Here is a 22181-nt window from a genome sequence, read left to right on the forward strand (position 1 = left end):
CGTTTGTGTGTCTATCGACCTGCCAGCGCTTTTGTTCGGTAAGTCACCTCACCTTTGTTTTTTTTATATATATATATATTAAAAACAAAGATGATGTGACTTACCAAACGAAAGCGCTGGCAGGTCGATAGACACACAAACAAACACAAATATACACACAAAATTCAGGCTTTCGCAACAAACTGTTGCCTCATCAGGAAAGAGGGAAGGAGAGGGAAAGACGAGGATGTGGGTTTTAAGGGAGAGGGTAAGGAGTCATTCCAATCCCGGGAGCGGAAAGACTTACCTTAGGGGGAAAAAAGGACGGGTATACACTCGCACACACACACACACATATCCATCCACACATATACAGACACAAGCAGACATATTTAAAGACAAAGAGTTTGGGCAGAGATGTCAGTCGAGGCGGAAGTGCAGAGGCAAAGATGTTGTTGAATGACAGGTGAGGTATGAGTGGCGGCAACTTGAAATTAGCGGAGATTGAGGCCTGGTGGGTAACGGGAAGAGAGGATATATTGAAGAGTGAGTTCCCATCTCCAGAGTTCGGATAGGTTGGTGTTGGTGGGAAGTATCCAGATAACCCGGACGGTGTAACACTGTGCCAAGATGTGCTGGCCGTGCACCAAGGCATGTTTAGCCACAGGGTGATCCTCATTACCAACAAACACTGTCTGCCTGTGTCCATTCATGCGAATGGACAGTTTGTTGCTGGTCATTCCCACATAGAATGCATCACAGTGTAGGCAGGTCAGTTGGTAAATCACGTGGGTGCTTTCACACGTGGCTCTGCCTTTGATCGTGTACACCTTCCGGGTTACAGGACTGGAGTAGGTGGTGGTGGGAGGGTGCATGGGACAGGTTTTACACCGGGGGCGGTTACAAGGATAGGAGCCAGAGGGTAGGAAAGGTGGTTTGGGGATTTCATAGGGATGAACTAACAGGTTACGAAGGTTAGGTGGACGGCGGAAAGACACTCTTGGTGGAGTGGGGAGGATTTCATGAAGGATGGATCTCATTTCAGGGCAGGATTTGAGGAAGTCGTATCCCTGCTGGAGAGCCACATTCAGAGTCTCGTCCAGTCCCGGAAAGTATCCTGTCACAAGTGGGGCACTTTTGGGGTTCTTCTGTGGGAGGTTCTCGGTTTTAGGGGATGAGGAAGTGGTTCTGGTTATTTGCTTCTGTACCAGGTCGGGAGGGTAGTTACGGGATGTGAAAGCTGTTGTCAGGTTGTTGGTGTAATGGTTCAGGGATTCCGGACTGGAGCAGATTCGTTTGCCACGAAGACCTAGGCTGTAGGGAACGGACCGTTTGATGTGGAATGGGTGGCAGCTGTCATAATGCAGGTACTGTTGTTTGTTGGTGGGTTTGATGTGGACGGACGTGTGAAGCTGGCCATTGGACAGATGGAGGTCAACGTCAAGGAAAGTGGCGTGGGATTTGGAGTAGGACCAGGTGAATCTGATGGAACCACAGGAGTTGAGGTTGGAGAGGAAATTCTGGAGTTCTTCTTCACTGTGAGTCCAGATCATGAAGATGTCATCAATAAATCTGTACCAAACTTTGGGTTGGCGGGCCTGGGTAACCAAGAAGGCTTCCTCTAGGCGACCCATGAATAGGTTAGCGTACGAGGGGGCCATCCTGGTACCCATGGCTGTTCCCTTTAATTGTTGGTATGTTTGGCCTTCAAAAGTGAAGAAGTTGTGGGTCAGGATGAAGCTGGCTAAGGTAATGAGGAAAGAGGTTTTAGGTAGGGTGGTAGGTGATCAGCGTGAAAGGAAGTGCTCCATTGCAGCGAGACCCTGGACGTGCGGAATATTTGTGTATAAGGAAGTGGCATCAATGGTTACAAGGATGGTTTCCGGGGGTAACAGATTGGGTAAGGATTCCAGGCGTTCGAGAAAGTGGTTGGTGTCAAATGAAATCTAAAAGAGCAAATGAGCATTGTCAATAAGGCACTGTAGACATACTTAGATGTAAGATTGTCAGTGGAAAGTGTTAAATCAAAGAGGTCAGAATTTCATTGTAGAGGTGAATCAGAATGGTCATCTTCAGTTCTTGGATGTCTTAGATTAATCAGTAGCTTTCGTCATGCTGGAAAGCAGTATCTGCCAAAAGTTTAATCAGAGTGAATTATTTTTACTTCAGGTGGCACCAAAACTAAATGAGAAATGTAACTTATCTGTTGTGGTGCATTGACCCATAATAATCTTGGAGAAGGGACTCTGAAATTAAATTCCACTCTTTAAGATGGACAATAAAAGAAATGAAAACAATGACAGACCAACAAAACAATGACATTCCTACTTGTTACTGATCATAGATTCTGTACTGAGATCTGATTAAGTGTGTTATTTAACTTCTGCTTAAGGGAAGAATCTTACAGTAATAGGTGACATAGGACACAGGAGATCTCAGTTTAGTTGCATTCCATGCCATACCAGTATGGCATATCTTTGTCAGAAATCTATGTGAGATACAGTCAATGGGTTGAGCTTCATATATCTTACTGTAAGACACAAACAACAGCCTGGCCACAATGAACCAAGCAAACAACAGTTGAGAACATAGATATAAACTTAGAAACAACCTAGGTACTGATACAAGCAGCTCTGACAATAAGTTTGACACAATGTGAGCGTAGATGGCGTGGCGGATACCATACTGTGTGCACAATTCATGTTGCCCATGGCAGGTGGCCTCTGGTGGCTGGCCTGCACAGATGATGGTGGCAGAAAATTTTAAATGTAGTGTGCCGTGACCTGGTGCCACAGCATATATTAAAGTATTACATACAGGGTTATAGCAGTTTGCCTTGTGAAACATCATTACAAAAAGTTGTAAGACTGCAGGATGTAATGAACTGAATCAGAAGCAAAAAGAATAAAATTTGGAATTGATATTACTGAGGTGCAACACAAATCCAATAACATTTCTGGATGTGGTAGCATGGAGTAGGTGACTGTTGTCACATCTCAGTGCTGCAAGTTTATTGTAAGTTCAAGCTGCATCAGCTGGACTTCGGTCAACTGGGATAGTTAAGGCTATTGCAAGACACACTGTTGAATTAGCATGCAGCTGGTTGTCTTTCAGGAAATAAATAAATAACTTCTTCCTTGGTTGCTAGTAATTTGAATCTCAGTTCTACTAGCTATATCTGCAGAGTGAGGTATAGTGCACCATTCCTGTACACCAATTGCAATTGTGCAGCACATCTGTCATAATGTATAAATACTTATCTCTCTTAAACTCAGGTTGTGTTATCAACAGCAGACAAGACAGAACACATGTTCAGTTATGTTCTCGTCATGTACTAGCAAACTGTGTGCTGGTATCACCTTTGGATTTCACCAAAACAGCCACTTAGTTCAGTATTTAACTCGTGCAGGAATTAAACATAAAAATAGTAAGATACTTACCTGATTGTTTGACATTGTACACAACTCACAGCATCACCATTCCCAGATGTTTATCAGCATGATAGCTGATGTGGTATAGTATTGTTGTGGTTGTCCATCAGGAAAAAAATAGCAATTATTTAAAAAATATCTCCCATCACCATAACATCAATGAGCATTGTTCACCCAGATTAAGAACCTGAGCCCAGTATGAAGAAAAATGCTGTCAGATCGTTAAAGGGACATACAGTCTTTCACGTATTATCAAAATGTCCCAGGAGTGAAGAAGATTACTGGAGGCACGTGACTTCACAACACCACTGACAATTATTGTGAAAAATATACATTTTTTCTTGAAAGAACTAGAATGTGAATACCATTAAAAATAGAGCTTTAATAAAAGAAAAATGCTAGTTACTGTAGAGGAAGTACCATAGGCAGTAACTATAACTGAAGTTCAAACTTAAAATGGAGTTTCAGAATCTGAAATGTGTCCAGATGGTACAGAAGTTCATGACACACTTTGAAACAGACTTTTAATTTTTTACCATTTAAATTTCATCCTTGGCTTCTTGAACCTTCTGGGAATGCTGTTGTCTGACTGTTGGACAAAGTCAATTTGGTTTTTCCCCTAAGAAGCTAACTAATAGATGCTACATGTCTTAAAGACTGAACTCCAGATTTTAACCAGAGGTTGTACTGTTACTTCTGTACATATTGGTCATTGTCCTTATTGTACATAGAATCCTAAAATACAAATTTTCATAGCCTCCATGCAAAAATAAAGGTGTCTTGAAGCTTGTGTCAGAATTTTTTAATCTGACACCAAAGGAAGAATATTAGTGAAATGAGGGATGGAAACACTCAAACTTCAAACTGTATCTGCGATGCTCCATTATCTGATTTTTCTTTGCCACATGTAAGAAATGCACATGTCTACCTCAATTTGGAGAAATCTCATTCCCGTTAGATAATTTTTCATATTTTCTAAGAGCAGCATGCCACTTGTGTGAAAAGTGTATTTAGGTTTTCCTTGGAAGATCAGTACTCACAGGGGAAGCTTTTCTTAAAATAGACATCTCAGAGTTCTAGTAACCTTTATGACATTAGTGTGTATCATAAAAAAAATTTCCTCCTCAAAAAATTACATTTTGACACCAAAGATTATAATCATGTGATACCAGTATAATATGAATCTCTGTGCTTAAGGTTCAGAAGATAACCTCTGAGTTTGAAATTCATATGTTGAATTTAAAAAACTATCTACAAAACCAGGAAACCCAACAATGCTTCACGGTTGCTAAATATGTATGGAAATTGCATATACATCCTGAATTCCTTGCTTCTTTCTATCTGCCCATCTTCTCATCCCCACTCTCTCTGTACATCTCCCCCCCCCCCCCCCCCCCTCCTCCCCCCGGGCTCCCTGTGCATGACCTTCTCCTCCTCTTTCTGTCCATCATCTCCTCCTCCCTTATCTCGATGTCCATTTCCATCTGAATGTTCAGTAGAGAATCATGTAAAAGCCTGAAGTAAACCACCAAGATATTTTCGAGATTTTTGGTAACAACCTTTATCCTTTATACATTACATATATACAGTATTTATGTATATGTGTAGTATATTACAAAAATATATGGCCTATGACTGTCCGAATGTTCAATAGAGTATCATATAAAATCTGGAAGTAAATTAGTCAAGAACTTTGTGGTAACAAAGCATCCTCTTTATGTATTACATATTACTTATATGTTAAAAAAAATATGGCTTATCTGCTTTTGTCCATCTGAATGATATATCTGTCAAACTGATTTTTTTGTTATGAAAATGTGACAGCAGGACTGTCAAAGAGAATGCAATTTAAAAAAAAAAAAAATTATTTTCCATACAAAAAGAATTGATCTAGCTGTTTTCAAATGATGATCTTTCCTAACTGATTTTAATTTCCAACTTTTCTGTTGGATTTTTCAAAAAACTTCTTTCGCACAAACCTCGTTCTGACAGTAGGAGGGGGGAAAACAAATCAGTCAAGCTGTTCTCATGTGATGAGCTTTCATACTTGCAGCAACTGATTTTTATTTATATAGATTATGAGACAATTGCCATGATCTCATGCTCATCAGCTGTGATTCACTGTTAATGTGTGGGCTGTCATTCTCATGGTAGGTTGGTTGGACCATACATTATTGCATTGTGCCTCAATGGACAGAGATATCATATATTTGTGAAACATGTGTTGCCAAAACTGCCGGAGGATGTACCTCTGAATGTTAACAATGGATATAATTCTAGCTCGATGAAATGCTAGTCCATTTCTGCACTGCTTTGAGCCATCATCTGAGCGCCACTTTTGGGAATCGATGGATCGGCCACGTTGGCCCCTGGTCACCTAATCTGTCATGTCTGAATTTCTTCCTCTGGGGTCATATTAAATAGCTGGTGTACGAAACTGTTGTGGAAACAAGATCTCATCGCTAGAATCGCTTTTGCTGCTGGTACTGTTACAGACATACCAAGAATCTTTGAATGGACATGACACTCAAAAATCCAACGATGTACTGCATGCATGCAGGCCAATGGTCATACATTCAAGGAGTTCCTGTGAATGCCACTGGTGTAATTACCATTATAAACTACCTTCTCTGTAAGTTATACCTAGCATCTGAAATTGCAGTCAACCATAAGTAAATACATTTGATTTGATGTTCTCAACCTCCTGTATTAATTTGAATGAATAGTTTTGGAATACACTATCTGACTTTCAGAACTAATAGTTCCTTCATTGGGGAGGGCATAGGTTGGGGAAGTTTAAAAAGGATGGACTGGTCACTCAGACCCCAGGATGAGAGAGACTCACCTGTCATGACGACGTCCTCAGAGGTGCCTCAATTTTGGTTGGAATTGTTATACACTAATGTTCCTGGGCTTTGAAATAAAAATGTCTCATTTTCAATTGACTGCTACTTGTGTAAATGATGTGTTCATCTTTTGTTTTATTGTTCAATTGTTCATGAAAACAGAACTATGCTATGTCCTTTGAATATCTATATAGTTTTAACCCAACAGACTTTCATGTAGATTTTCTGTATAAGTGAAACCTGGAATTTTGAGTTTGACTTATCATGCATTGGCAGAGAATAGATTTGTTTAATGATTTTATTTTCAAAGGCGAGTTCATTTTGGGACAGGTAATAGTGATTTAATCGGACCTAAAATTTTGTTTCAGGAACTGTAGAAAAGGAGAACAACTGCAAAACAATCTTCATGGCAGGACTGGAGAGCTGGATATACGTAAGAGATTATCTTCTACTGGATACAATTTATCATTAGTGCTGTGGCTCTTATTTATGTGGTAAATACCTGATTATGGGATGAAATGAAATTTTGCCACCTAACTGGGGTTAATGTCAGACTTGGTCATGGTGAGTGATGTGGAAATGGAAGGAATATGCAGTGAGAAGAGGAAGGAATGAGAAATGACAGTGTTAGAGAAGAACTTGCTACGGTGAAACATGCCAGTGCAGACAGGAACAAGTTATGAGGCTGCTAGGAGAAATTATGAGAGAAAAAGGGAAAGTGCTAGGGGAAGGTGGATGATGCAGAGATGCTGCAATATTTGTTTTTCTCTAGCCATTTTCAGTAAGTAATCACAGAGAGATCATGAACCCGATAGTGAGGAAAAATAGTAGAATGGAATCAGATCGCTACCTTGTTGAAATAAAATGCAGATGGATACCCAACAGAGTAAGGAAACGTAGGACCATAAACACTCACAGAATCGACCTAGATCTTCTGAAAAAACATAGAACAGAGTATGCAAAGAGAATGGTAGTTCAGAGTGGTTGGAAGAGAGTGAGAGATATGATGGAAGAAGAGGCAGTGTGACTGGCTACTAACAACAAGAAAAGGATGCATGAGCGGTGGACGGATGAATGTGAGAATGCAGTCGAGACCAGGAGGAAAGCATAGATGAAATGGCAATCCTGTAAAAAGCAAGAAGACTGGTCAAACTTCAGAATGCAAGAAAAATTGCTAGCAAAATGATCAGAAATGCCAAGAGAAGTAGATGGAATGAAAAACTTGAAGAAGCAAACATAGGCTTCAAGAAAGACAAATCATGAATCTTTTTCAGAGAAATGAAGAGAAAAATTAAAGGCTTCAAGGCAAAAGAAACCTTCATAATAGGACAAGGTGGCACAATAAAAATTGGCGAGAAAGAGGTGTGCGAGGAAATGGCTAGGTATTTTAGGGATCTGTTGAATGCAGAAGCACCAGCTGTAAAATGGACACACGAAATACCCATAGACTGGAAAGAAGCCATTATAATATCACTACACATGAAGGGGAACAAGAAAGTACTGGATAACTACAGGGCATCTCTCTCTTAAACATAGGGTACAAGGTTTTGTTGAGAATCATGCTGAACAGAGTTGAAGAACAACTGGGCCCAACAATAGGAGAGTATCAGTGTGGCTTTAAAAAAGGGAAGAATTGTACAGAACAGATATTTGGAATAAAAAGGATAATAGAACACAAACACAGGAAAGGAAAAAAGATGATAATGACATTTGTGGACTTCCAAAAGGCCTACGATTCAGCTGACAGAAGTACCCTGCTTGATGTGTTAGAAGATAGAGGACTGGATACTACAACACATCCAATAATAAAGGAAATGTTGAATGAGACAGAGGAAGAGGCAAAGACAGCATTAAAAAATCTAGCCAAAACAGCATAAAAGGTCGGACTGGAGACTGCATATAAGAAGACCAAGACATTGACTGGAAGATAGATGGCTAAGTGGTTGAGAAGGCCAACAGTTTTCCTTTTTTGGGGGAGAAGATAACTGGTGGCATACAGAGCAACAGTAGCGCAGTAGACAGGGCACAGCTTTTGCAGAAGCTTCGGTATGTGGTGAAAACAATATATGGCAAGAAAAATCTGTCACGGAATGCCAAATTGCAACATTACACAGCAACTGTAAGAAATGCTGCTCTGTATGCATCACACTCAGCAAGAGAGCTTGTATACAGTTGGAGAAGGAGGAGCGGAAACTTTTGAGAGACTTCTGGTGCACAAAAAAACATGGGGATATCTGGATATACATATTACGACAGGAATTGTATGAAAAGATTGAACACATATTGAGTGAGATGTGGAAGAGGAGGTTATGATTTGCTGGGCACATCATGAGGATGGACGAGGAGAGGTTGACTAAGAAGATATGGAATGTAACATGTCATATGGGAAACAACTGGGTGAAGGAAGTCAGAGATGACTGGAAGGCTGTAGGAATAAAAGAAAGGAATCTGCAGGCTGTAGTACAGGGCAGGGAAAAGTATAAAGGGTTGGTGGATTGTTACAGGTGGCCGGACACCAAAATCAAAGTTATCTTAATAGAAGAAGAAAGAAACAGAAGAAGCAAGAGAATGAAGAGGTATTGGGAAAAAAGAAGACATGCAAAACAAGCCACACATGATCCAGGAAGGGAGCTAATGAAGCAGAAGAAGAAGAAGAAGAAGAAGAAGAAGAAGAAGTAGGTGGAGCAGGGAACAGCATGCCTACGGACAGTAATTACAGCATTAGGGTTGATATGGATGAAATATTAGTAGAACTACATGAACAAATGTGAGTTTTGTGGGGGTCCTGCAATGCCATGACCAGCCCTGGGTTAACACTGCTGTGAGGCATGTGAGCACTGAGTTGAGCAAGCAGCAGCTGACTGAAATGAAATAACATATTAAAGCAGTGCATTGCTACAGTTTGGGAATATGGATATAATAGACATGGCCTACACCTGAACAGGTGAGGGATACATAGGTTGCTTGAGCTTTTTGCAGATAACATACAGGGAGCCACCATCACACAAAGCTGATCCCTGTGGTTTCTACTGTCAGAGAGTGTAATATAATGTGGCAAAAATGGATTTTGTGTGGTGAAGTTTGGGATGTGTATCGTTGCTTAACACAAGAAAACAGAATAATACTAAGTTCTATTATTACGGATGTCTTCCACCAAATAAATAATACGTATCTTGTGTAATACAGGGTGCTGCTTGTTAATGCTACCATAGGTTCATTTTGATGTTACTGCATCGCTACTCAGAAGTCATGCAATGGTAGAAATAAGCTCCAGGAATTTGTGTTCACAACTAGTTTTATTTTGCACGCTAGATGTTCAGTGGTGAACTACATGTAAAATTGACTTAACACTGTCTCATGACCGACGTCAAACTGAACTCCAACTCTATGGCGGCGTACAAATCACCTCTATTTATATGATTTTAAAGAATTACTGGCATTGTTACGTATTAAATTTTTAGGTTTAACAATTAAAATGTTTATGTACATCTTACATAGAAATTTACTTGAAATAAAAGTGGATAATTTCATACAAAGACAGGAAAAAATCTGTTTCTATTAAGACTATAAATTACATGTTTTATCATTACAACAATATATTTCATTAATTTGCTTATATCATTTTACTTACATAAAGGATAATCATCCTATCATTTTCAGGTGAACTGAGGGATTAGTTTTATTTAATGAAAGGCCGAGATTCAATTAATTAAATTTTGTATGAGTAAAACTTTACATTTCTATATAGTTGTAATTACAATTCCATTAACTAACACCAATTGAAACATTAGTATGCTTAATTCTGACTGAAAAATTACCACGTTATATTTCTATTATGGATACAATTTGTTTCTTAGTTTGAAAACATAAAAATAGGTGTCTTTCAATGACTAGAAATATTGGAATTTTAATTGTTAATTATTCCATAATTACAATAGCAGTTTTATTCCTACCACGTGCCTGAAGTTTGTATAATGTACAAATTGTGATGGTACATCAGCTTTTAATTCAACATGTTTCCTTCATTCTGCATATTGGTGAGGCCCAACGTAAATGATGTCAAAACAATAGCTTAAATTAATGCAAATTATTAATTTACTGAAAAAGAGAATCTTCAATGTATTTGACTCCAGATAACCAGAAAAGACAAAATCATAGCAGCATACTGATATTACACATATGCCCTCTTCAGGAGAGTGGGGATGAGACTGGTAAAAGGATATAGAGTCCCAAAGGATTGTGGTACTACAAGAGGAACCTTTTTTTAAAGGTTAGAGTCAGGATTGAGGCACCCTGTTTTGAAAGAATTCAAAATGACAGAAGAGCCCCCCATAAAATGTTTAATAATAAACAGAAAAGTAAGGTTAGTTTATTTCATCAAAATATTAGAGGATTGAGTAGAAAGGTAGAAGAGCTTCTTGTCTGATTGGAAAATTTAGAGCACTCTGAAAAGATAGACATCCTATTCCTGTCTGAGTGACACATAACTACAGGGTTAGATAACTTACATGTAAAAGATTACACTCATGCAGAGCTAATATGGGAAAAGGAGGAGATGATACATATATTAAGACAGAATACAAGCTCAAAAACATTGAGACAAGTAGATTTTCTAGTGATCAGTACACAGCAGTGTATGCTTCTGAATTAATACAAGTTCTGTTCAGAAAATTCCAGAACTTTGTCCACAAAATTTTTCTGCACTGACCTTTCACTTATTGTACATGGTCTCCTTTGAAATACTCTCCTCCACAATTGATATATTGCTCCCAATACCATTTCCACTTCTGAAAGCAGTCTTGGTACGCCTCTTGCTGGATCGTGTGAAGTGCCATCTGTGAATTTTCTTTTAGCTCGTCTGTCATTGCAGATCTTTATCTTTTCAATTCAGTTTTTAACTTTGGAAATAAAAAAAAAGCCTGCAGGGGCCAGGTCTGGAGAGTATGTAGGATGAGGCAGCACAGTGATTTCATTTTTTGCGCAGTAGTTGTGCACTGACAGGGATGAATATGTGTTGGAAAGAAATGCAGTTGGCATCTCTGCACATGCTTGTGTTTAATTGTAACTGGCAGAAGTTTCATTGTGGTATATCTGTTATATATTGTTCAGTGCTGTATTGAGTAGAATGTTGTGTTGCAAAGCTTGCTAATTTCGAGATGCCAGAGTTAGAAGAGCAATGCATCTACATTAAATTTTGCGCGAAACTAAAGAAAACTTTTAAAGAGAGACTCCAAATGATGCAGGAAGCCTATGGTGATGACTGCTTAAGCCATAATTGATGTTATGAATGGTTCACACAGTTTAAAAACAGGCAGATAAAAGTTAAAGATGACCTTGTTCAGAACACTCTGTAACATCTACCTGCAATGCTCATGTCAGGAATGTCAATGAAACTGTACGTGCCAATCGAAGATTGACTGTACAAGAGGTTGCAGAAGAATTATCATTTCAGTTGGATCATGTCATGAAATCCTGACAAAGAATCTATGAATGCATCGTGTTGGCATCAAGTTCACCCCACAGCTCATGAGTCAACACCAGAAAGACCTTCGCCTCACCATTTCTGAACAGCTTTTGGATTGCGCCATTTCTGAACAGCTTTTGGATGTTCCTTAAGAGAATCATAATTGATGATAAAACATGGGTCTATGGTTACGATATTGAGACCAAGATTCAATCTTCACAATGGGTCAGGAAAGGTTCTCCAAGCCTTTTTTGCTTGCTTAGTCAGGTCAAAAGTCAAAGCCATGCTGAAAGTTTTCTTTGGCTTTGAAGGATTAGTTAATCATGAATTCATGCTACAGGGAAAAACTGTTAACCAATGGTACTATCAGGACGTGTTGCAATGCCTGCGAGAAAATGTGAGAGGGAAATGGCCTGAAATGTGGCAAAATAATTCATGGCTCCTGCGTCATGATAACACATCTGCTCCAGGATTAATTCCCATATCCAGTAGCACTTTCACCATACCAAAGCAATAACAGCATCACTGACCCCCCCCCCCCCCCCCACACACACTTTAGTGTCTTCATTCCATAAAGACATTTTTTGGTAAGCAAATCCATATAAGATTACTGAACAACACATTGGGATTTTGAGTCTGACCATGCAGACATTTCTTCAGTAATTCAGGATTTGCCAGGTCTCTGTTAATAGGTTTTATGATATCCATGACTGCTGCTGGGGTGGAATGTTTATGGCTGTATGAACTGTTTGAGTACTGGGCTTTTGCGGTAATTGTACCATGAATCAGGTCCAGGAGGGCAAAGGTGGTATACTGGTTTTTCATCAGTCTGTGGAAGAAGATAGCCCATACTGCCTGCTTCATTTTCAACAAATCCTCAGTATTATTTCTAATGGCCTTCCCATAATACTGCTTTAGTTAATCAATCATTTTGTCTGTAAGCCTGCCTCTTATGGTTTTACCATCAAAAAGTTTCTTGTTTCTCAAACTTTGTTTCAACTTTACTGGTTTTGACAGTACTGTCAATACAAACACATAATTTAACCTTTATAACACAGCAATCCACAGCCTTCTAAATAAAAAAACTACCGATTTTGTTAGGTCTTGAAGTAGTGCACGTAAAAATTTTAACATTTTCAACCAGTGTAGATTATATTAAAAATAAATAAATAAAATAAAATACTTCCCATGTGAGTTTGTAAGTGATATATATATTTGGAAAATTACAAATTTTATAATGAGATAAAAATCCAAAAATGTGAATTTTTTTTTCTGTTCTAACTCCCCTTAAGGGACATCTAACTGCTGAAGTAAAAGATAAACTTGCTGCCCCAAACATATACCTCGTCACAAAAACCAGAGGAAAGGCTTCAAAACAGCAAGCCTTTCAAGAACAGCCCCAGAAGACCATTTCCTTTCACCATCTGGTGAAATTAAGAAGCCATGTCACCCTTCTGTGTGAGTGGATTCTTGTTTCATGGTCCTCCATGTTTTCAGAATCCACCATCAAGGGGTTCAAGAAATGCTGTGTATCAAATGTAGTGGAGGGCAATAATGAGGATAACATGTTGTGGGAAGAGAATGAGAGTGAGAGTGATGAAGTTAATACTGGTACTTATAGTTCTGAGAATGAATAAGGTAAAATATGGTACCAGTATATTAGGTGCATATGTGTTATATGTTAGAACAAATGTTTATGGTACATACATACATATCACATGTAACAACAAGTAAATCTCTGGTAACTTTTCTCCTTTTATTTTTGTGCATAATATTTTGTTTTAATTTCTTCCTCAAAATTTAGAGGTGCGGCTTACATGCAGTGGCATCTTATTATGGGGTCAATATGGTACAAAGTTGAGAAACAGCCAGTGTAGGCCATATGTTGCATATATTTTTGGAGGTTAATCCATGAAGTATAGGAGCTATGTTGCTCATATTTTCAATTTGATTGGGAGTGTAAGAGATAATTAAGAGTGTATTGAAAACAAAATGAAGGTGGGTAGACATGTAGCCAGATGAATGGATTTAGAGTGACTAAAGAAGTCCTTTGCTGGATTGCAAGAGGTAAGAAATGACCAAGATGATCTTACAGAAGATGGATAGATGACAACAGAACATGTGCCGGTGCATCTTGGACGCTTATAACTGAAGACTAAAGAATTGAGAAGTTTGACAGAGGTGTTTGCTCTGCTGTGAATATCAAGTAGCTAATGGTAACTGAGACCATATTCATTTAGCTGAAAATACTGAGCCTGGACAGACTTTACATTTATGAGTCTGTCTGATTGCAAATCATTCTCATTGAAACATCACAGGGTATTGCAACAAAATAAACATAGCTACATCACAAGAAATCTGATGTTATCTCAATGACACAGGTTAGAATAACATGTTATCAGAAAAGCATTTTGTATGTAAAAATTAAATTACTCATAAACCACCTCATCATGCAAAACAATAGGTGAAACAAAAGATCTATAAAAATGAACTTGAGTGATCTCTGATGTAGGCCTACTAATAATGTGAATAGTTGACTAATATCTACCAATAAATGATTTCAGAGAATGTGTAATTTTGCATGGAAACTGTATGTCATTTATGAGTACCTACAGCTTTCATTCAATACATCATTTTTTATTTATCATGCTTCTTGATTTTGCCAAAACCTCTGTATTCTGCAATGTAATTATTGAAAATTCTCCTCACTTCGATTACTAGATCACTTAATAGAATGCAAACACCTTTCTTTCTGTCATGCTTCCTTATTATTTACTGGATATTATAAGTGCTCTCAAAATAAACAAACACATTGATTAAGAGATTATGTATTTTTCATAAAAAAATTTCTGCCCAGCACATGTATTGGAAGGTGTTCCGAGTTAAGTTAAAACTGGCATTAGTAAACTAGCGAGAGACTGAAGTGGTTTTGAGGAATGTGGTGGACTAAATAAAATAGTTACCAGAAATAAACTTGATAATTAAAAGTTCTGACAGACTGTTAATAATTTAGGAGTGAAGGAGACTGCTCACTGAATAGTAGAAGCTTTGAGTCATCAACAGTCACACAATAATGAATGAAAAAATCTTTGCCAGCTTTCGGATGATGCAGATGGATGTTATCCTTGCAATACATCCTTTGCTCCTGTAATCCTCCAGGTCTCAAAGTGCACTAACTAACTGCACTAACAATTTATACCCAGCAGTCTCCCCTTTCTGTGTCCTATCACCCCCTCCCAACCGTGCCTCCACACCACTGTCATCATGGTCATCATATATTGCATGAGTTGCCTTTCTGTCCTGCATTCCTATCCCACACCCTATCACACACACCTGCTACCTCTCTTTGAGACGCCAGCTACACCTCTTCCCATCTCTTTCTCCCTTTGCCCACACCACCCTCCACAACCCCTCACTTAATCCACTGGCCAAGCTGCTGTCCCTGCACTGTGTGTTCAGCCAGCACAATGTAACTGCAGAAGTGTGTGTGTGTGTGTGTGTGTGTGTGTGTGTGTGTGTGTGTGTGTGTGTGTGTGAAGGATTTGACTCTTTTTATGTATGTGTGTTGAAGATTCAATGGTTCTACTATTTAGTGAGCAGTCTCCTTTACTCCTAGATTAGTTATCAGAAATATGTAGTTTAGCTTCAACTTCCACTTGACAATTATAAGCCACAAAAACTTTACCTTTTACTTTTTTCTGTATAACACTGTCAAGGTAATGAATATCATAGGAACAAAAAAAAATTTATTTCTTTGAAGACGGGGAAAATAGGCTAGCTTTCCTGCCAAATACACATTGTATTGTTTCTTAAATTTCTCTGCAGTCCTATCATATTACCTGAACACTGCTGAATTTCATTGGACTTTAAACCCCAGTCCCTCTTATTTTCCTGTTTTAGACTTGATTGTTTGGTTGTCGCAAGTATGAATACCTTCAGTTAATGTTCAGTATTTCTTTTCACAACTCTGTTACTGTTGTTAATTTTAATGACACAGCCAGAGATGTAATAAATACTAGTTACCAGCAAAAAAGAACAATTACCTGATGCATATAATTCTTACAGTTCACTATTTTGATGTGTTGATTAATAGTTGATTTACTGTTGTGCTTTTGAAATATTGATATAATATTATCCTTCTGAAATCCTTGCAGGATATAAACCATTGTTTATTGTGTATACAGGAAAAATTGTTGATATCAATCCTGAGTGTGTTTGTTTGTTGCAGGTCCATGCTATACATGGCAAATAACTAAGTGGCTTGTCTCTGAAAAACCAGTTGACGGTTGTCAGGCAGATAGTGCAGGCAATACTTCAAGCCCAGAATCAGCCATAAGTAAGTGGTACGGATGGAGTAAAGATGAACAAAGTCACTGGCCAAGAGAAATTACTGATTCTATCAAATTTCTTGAAAACAGAATACCAGATACACATTGTCACCATTGTTCTGAAGACTTCTCTGAAAAGGATGATTTGTTAAGGCATATAAATGAAGAGCACCTAGAAGAAGATGTTGGCTATTTCCAATGCAGCAAATGCTTTACTTCATTTGATAGTAAGAATAATATAATAAATCATCTGCAGAATATAAACAACATGTGTAGACTCTGTTCAGAATACTTTTGTAGTGCTTCAGATCTTCAGACACACTATCAAGATCATGAGAGAATGTACAGGTATACTTGTGATCATTGTAAAAGTAGGTTCCATAATGAGGTTCAGTATCAGCAACATGCACTATTACACAAAGGAAATAAGATTGATGGTAGTAGTCTTCATAAAAGAAAACATAATAGGAGCTATAAGAAATCCACAAAAAAGCGACGATCTATAAAAAGGCCATATGAGTGTGTCCTTTGTCCAAAGACATATGCTTATAAGCATTCTCTTGAAGTTCACATACAGAAACACAACCAAGAAAAAATACTCAAATGTAATTTTTGCCCTTCTACATTTTACAGTAAGCATTCCTTCATTGACCATATGAGTATGACACATCCTGCTAGGAACTCCTCTTTAACTGAAAAATTCAGTATTGTCTCATCTTATGGAGCTCAAAGTAAAAAGGATTTAGGTAGCGATGTATCTACCTGAGGTAACTCCAATTGTATAACAAAACTAGTATATTTTCACCACTACCATCAGTGTACATGAACTCAGATGTATGTATACACACATACATAAGTGTGGGATTATTGTAGGCCTTAGTCTGTAATTAATACCTGAAAAAAAGTGTGCAGTCAGTATATGTGAGCAACATATAACATTCGTTTTAGTTAATGACATTCTTTAAAGAAGATGTGAAAATTGATATTACCTGATAAAATGCAAAGAAACATTCTGTAAATTGTGTGAAAATTTCAGCTTTTCAAATATTTCCTGTTGTAATAAAAGGAAGAAGGATTTTGTCTTTGAAATATCTTACATAAGTCAAAACTTGTAATACACAAAAGAGCTACTTTATGACATCTGTTTTCCATTCTGCAAAAATAAACACTTAATGTGTGTAAGAACACTCTCAGTTCCTTTGACCCAGGCTGTTCCAGCTCGAGTATCCATCTGTAGGCAACATGATTGTATTGCCCTGGCTGAGTGCCTGTGCACAGGTTTGGCCTCATTGCTTTTGCACACACAAAAGTACATGAAACCGAGCTGCCTCATCTGCACCTGTCTGCAGGTGAGCAGATTGTTGGTCATGGACACTTGTGCCCAATGGGGCATTGTTGGAGCAGCCTACTTTAACCCCTTCATTGTCATATTGCAATGATATGTCCAAAATTATCATAATTTTTTGTAGTTTATAGATTTTTTGTAGTTTATAGATTTGTGTTACAGTATTGTTTGTAGATCTAATCAACTGCCAAAAAAAGATGCAAAATATTATCATAAGTTAAACTGGATATAAATTTTATGGTATTACGATTAACACAGAGCATAGTGTAAAATAGTTAGGCTCTTTATAATCTATACAATAATATTGGCTGTGTCAATGTATTTCCCTTTGATTTGCATTACAATCATTTATGCGTACTGCTTTTTCGGTTGTTACTTCCTTTTTATTGGTAGTGTGAAATATCAGACTTTGTACTCTGTAGAAGTGAAGAGGTTCTGGTGCTTTTCCTGGACATCTCGATTTTGGAGAACGTGAACTACTGTGTTGGGCCAATGGCATTGCTGCAGTGGTAACACCGGTTCCAGTTAGATCACCGAAGTTAAGTGCTGTTGGGCTGGGCTAGCACTTGGATGGGTGACCATTCGGTCTGCCGAGTGCTGTTGGCAAGCGGGGTGCACTCAACCCTTGTGGGGCCAACTGAGAAACTACTTGATTGAAAAGTAACAGCTCCAGTGTCTATCTACATTGCAAGGGTTTCCTTTACTATTGTATTAACAATAGAGGATACATGAATTCCAAACAGTGCCATTAAAAGAGAGAGAGAAGAACAAGAAGAAGAAAGAAACAAAGTATCATTCATAACCCCTTTTGCTGACTGGTGGTTAATATGACAGGTGTTTGTCTATATACGTATTCCACCCATAATAAAGACATCAAAAACTTCTTGTAGTTTCATATTCATGTCCTTCAGAGCCAGTATTCTGACTTGCAGGAAAGCCAAAATATCTCCTCTACTTATATTCTTTCTCAGTTTTCCTAGTGGCATGTCTTCCTTGTTCAACTTTGTAGTGCCATAAAAATCTTCTATCAATTACTAAACTGTCTGTTTGTAAGGATCTATAAAAGTTAACAGTTGCCAGACAGTGCCCCTTGTTCAAAAAAGGATTGATCAGTGTCATTAAAATGTGGGAAGATGTAAGAAGATATTTGTACATTTCATAAAAGCCGGCCGGAGTGGCCGAGCGGTTCTAGGCACTACAGTCTGGAACTGCGCGACCGCTACGGTCGCAGGTTTGAATCCTGCCTCGGGCATGGCTGTGTGTGACGTCCTTCAGTTAGTTAGGTTTAAGTAGTTCTATGTTCTAGGGGACTGATGACCTCAGAAGTTAAGTCCCATAGTGCTCAGAGCCATTTTTTCATCAAACTTTGTGTCATTCTCAGTATAGGTTATGGCAGATATTATTAATAAACTTTTGGATTACGTAACATAAAACTCTTTTCGGTGGCATACACACTTGCAAAATCTAACAATGGAAACTCCAGGTAGGATTATCAATAATATAGGAAAAGGTAAATTGTTACTTACTGTAAAGATGACATGCTAGGTTGCAGACAGACACAGTTAAAAAGCAGTTACAATAAGGTTTTCCCCACAGCCTTTGTCAGAAAGAAAGAAACACAACCATTGATTCTGACAAGCAAGCGCATTTCGCTCACATGACTGCTGACTCAGGAGCTGCCAGTGTTGACATTGGTGTGCTTGCTTGTTTGAATGAATGGTGTGTGTTTCTCTCTTTGAAGGCTGTGGCCAGGAGCTGATGTGTAAGTGTTTTTTAACTGTGCCTGTCTGCAATGTAATATGTTGCCTTCACGGTAAGTAGCAATCTATCTTTTCTTACACTGTCAATGTTACTACAGTCACAGAAATTCAACTACTGTAATCTTTCTCTTGGGAGTCTGCAACTGCTTGCATTGTTTTTGTGAAGATGCACCTGAAAATTATTTGATTATATTGCAGTTCAGGTAACTTTACAATGCCTTGTGAACTTCTTGACTTGTAGCTGCCACTATTCTGAAGTGAACTGAACTGCATTATCCTTTTATCCCTTCAAATAAGTTACAAACTAATTTATTATCCTGGAAGAGAGGACAATGTGTGATGCTTTCAGTGACTACTGTAGTTAGTGTTACATGTTCTGTAGATCTCTTGAGTGATTCTTTTATTGAAATCATGTGGAATGAGTCATTTTATAAATATTCATGCATGGAATGAAAGGAGTATATCCTGAGAAATGAATTTATGTTAGATTTAAAACTTGCTTTGCTACCTGTCAGACATTTTATATTATTGGTCAAATGATCAAAAACTTTTGTTGGTGAATAATGAACTCATTTTTGAACCACTGCTAGCTATAATAATGTGTAATAAAGGTCACTATTCTTCTCAAATTGTGATGGATTATTGATGATGAATTTCATTACCCACAGCAAATATCTTTATTGTGTTGGTTCACTTAAGATGTCTAACTTCTTGATGATGAGGTGCCTACGTGATGACTTCAGGTGAACACCACATGTGTCCTTGCCGCCCACTTTCCTGCAATCAATACTTTCTTTGTAAGTGATAAACAGCAAAATTTTGCAAAAATGTTAATGTGAAATTAGTGATTTTTCATGAAATATTGCAAAATTAGCAATTTCTAAAATATAGTGTGAAATTTTAATTTGCACTATATAAAAGTGTTACAAATCTGAGGGTGGCAGTTTACTAATAGTTGCCACAGATAGTCATTGAGTGTTGAAATTGCATTTTACATCTAATTTTCTCAACGCTTAGGTTTGTTTGTAATATTAAAATGATAGTTCATTTCCCTCTAACAAACTTTTCCATAATGATGAAAATAGCAGTGAATTGAGGGGAAAAAACCACTGAATTTGGCAAAAAATAACATCAAATTTGGCAAAAAATAACACTGAATTTGGAAAATAAATAACAACAAATTTGACAAATAAATAACACTGAATTTCATGAAAACTGCATAATTTAGCCAAAATAACAACGAATTTGGCCAAAAAAATAACATGGTAAAAAGTAATATCAATTTAGAGAAGCACAGACTTTGGTAAAAAAACACAAGTTTGGCAACAAAACAGCTCTGAACTTGGCAAAAAAGATATCAGATTTGGGAAAAAAGGTTCATGAATTTGGAAAAAAATACTGCTATTGAGAAAAAGTAACATCAAATTTGCCGGAAAATGATTTTGGCAGTATTAACAATTAATTTGGCAAAAATAACGATGAATCTAGCAAAAATAACACTAAACTTGGTAAAAAGAAAAAAACCACAGAATATGACATAAAGTAAAACAATTTTTTCTTGCCTCTAGTGACAAGTTACCTCAAAAAATTATTCTGTAAGGCATTACTGAATGGAAATATGCAAAATATGTCAGGAGGTTGATTCATTTGTTTCAAGGACTAGCAATTATACACAGAGAAAAAGTAGCTGAGCTGAATCATTTAAGCAGTTCGGTAATATTGTTACACTGCAGAATAATTTTGTTGTACATGCTTAAATGTACCCAGCAAGCTCAGAGCCACAGAGGCTAGCTCTGGACTGGTGTCCTTAGCGGAAGGTAGGGAGCAAAGTGAGCATTGGTACACAACCCCCCGAGCGAGGGAAGCACAAGCACAAATGCCGCAGTGCTACATAACTGAGTAATATGAAGTAATACTCAATAACTTCAGCACTAGGGTGTCACTGCAATAGTCAGAGTTGCAGAAAGACATTAGCTCAATGACCAACAATAATTATTGAGTTACCACAGCAAAGCAAGGAGCTTTGGCAAGACCAATAAACAAGGGCAAATTCAATCATGATCCCAGAGCTCTGCATCATAGCAGCAGGCTCGGCTCTTTAGATGGGGGGAGGGGGGGGGCTGGAGCTCAAAGACACATGCTTTTGTGCCACCATTCTTTCCTCAGTGAAACCACAAGAAGCTGATCGTCTTCCTGCCACCTGTTTGCTGACTTCAACACCGAGATGCAGCCAACCTGCGCAAATCACAGCTGTTGTCTGCCATTGCTGCCTAATGGGATATCATGGATAAGGATAAGACTGGTGTGCAGTTAGCCCTCCTCCACTGAGGATCGGTCACAGATGAACTGCAAGCTGTCACCTCCATGTGCCTTGTGCGTTCAGCCCCCTGGCTGATTCGTGAACATCTACTGCATTCTTGGTCAATCCATGATGGATGACCAGGATCTAGTCTTCACAACAGCTAACATCCTGAACCACTCAATCGACTATCATCACCCGTAACACTCAGTGGGCTGTTTATGATCATGCTGATATGGAAGCTGCACTGTACCACTGGACACCTAAACAAGTGATGTCTGCCTGTCTCCACACTGTCACTGGCACAACACGCAGCCACAATTCAGTGACCTGCTGCTCTGACATCACGACTTGCTGACGGATCTAACGTAGCTCCCTTCTGATTAATTAATTAAAGAAATTAAAGAAACTGACTAACTTAATAAGAAGTTGCTGTCAATTTAAGTAAACTTAGAAGGCTGATAGTTAGCTTTTATAACGGAAATCTCTACTAGATTGCAGAAACTGTACATTGGGGTGCTTAATACACTTCCAATAGTCTTGAGAACACAACATGTGAGGTTCTAGTTTTTAAAATAAAAGTCAACTCCAGAAAATCGTCGTTTTGACAGTCATATATTTTCTCAACATAGTTACACAGACCTTTCATCACAAAGCAAAACACAACCTGAATTTTTCTTCTGGCTTAACATGCAGCACTGCTTATATATTTCCTTGACAATACATGCC

At 38.1% G+C, this 22181-nt stretch overlaps 1 protein-coding gene and 1 pseudogene across 1 annotated transcript in view; both read left to right on the forward strand.

Annotated features, from left to right (window-relative positions):
* Nucleotides 1-16346, forward strand: part of LOC124595012 — a 120834-nt gene extending 104488 nt beyond the window's left edge. Inside the window, exons 5-7 of the mRNA XM_047133560.1 lie at nt 6625-6689; nt 15949-16056; nt 16139-16346. Coding sequence (XP_046989516.1) covers nt 6625-6689; nt 15949-16056; nt 16139-16200 — 235 coding nt within the window. The 3' untranslated portion in view covers nt 16201-16346. The remainder of the gene's footprint in view (nt 1-6624; nt 6690-15948; nt 16057-16138) is intronic.
* Nucleotides 16347-17881: 1535 nt separating this feature from the next.
* LOC124597193 lies at nt 17882-17999 on the forward strand (annotated as a pseudogene).
* The last annotated feature ends 4182 nt before the right edge of the window (nt 18000-22181 follow it).

This window comes from Schistocerca americana, chromosome 2 (genome assembly GCF_021461395.2).
Source record: "Schistocerca americana isolate TAMUIC-IGC-003095 chromosome 2, iqSchAmer2.1, whole genome shotgun sequence".
Lineage (NCBI taxonomy): Eukaryota > Metazoa > Arthropoda > Insecta > Orthoptera > Acrididae > Schistocerca > Schistocerca americana.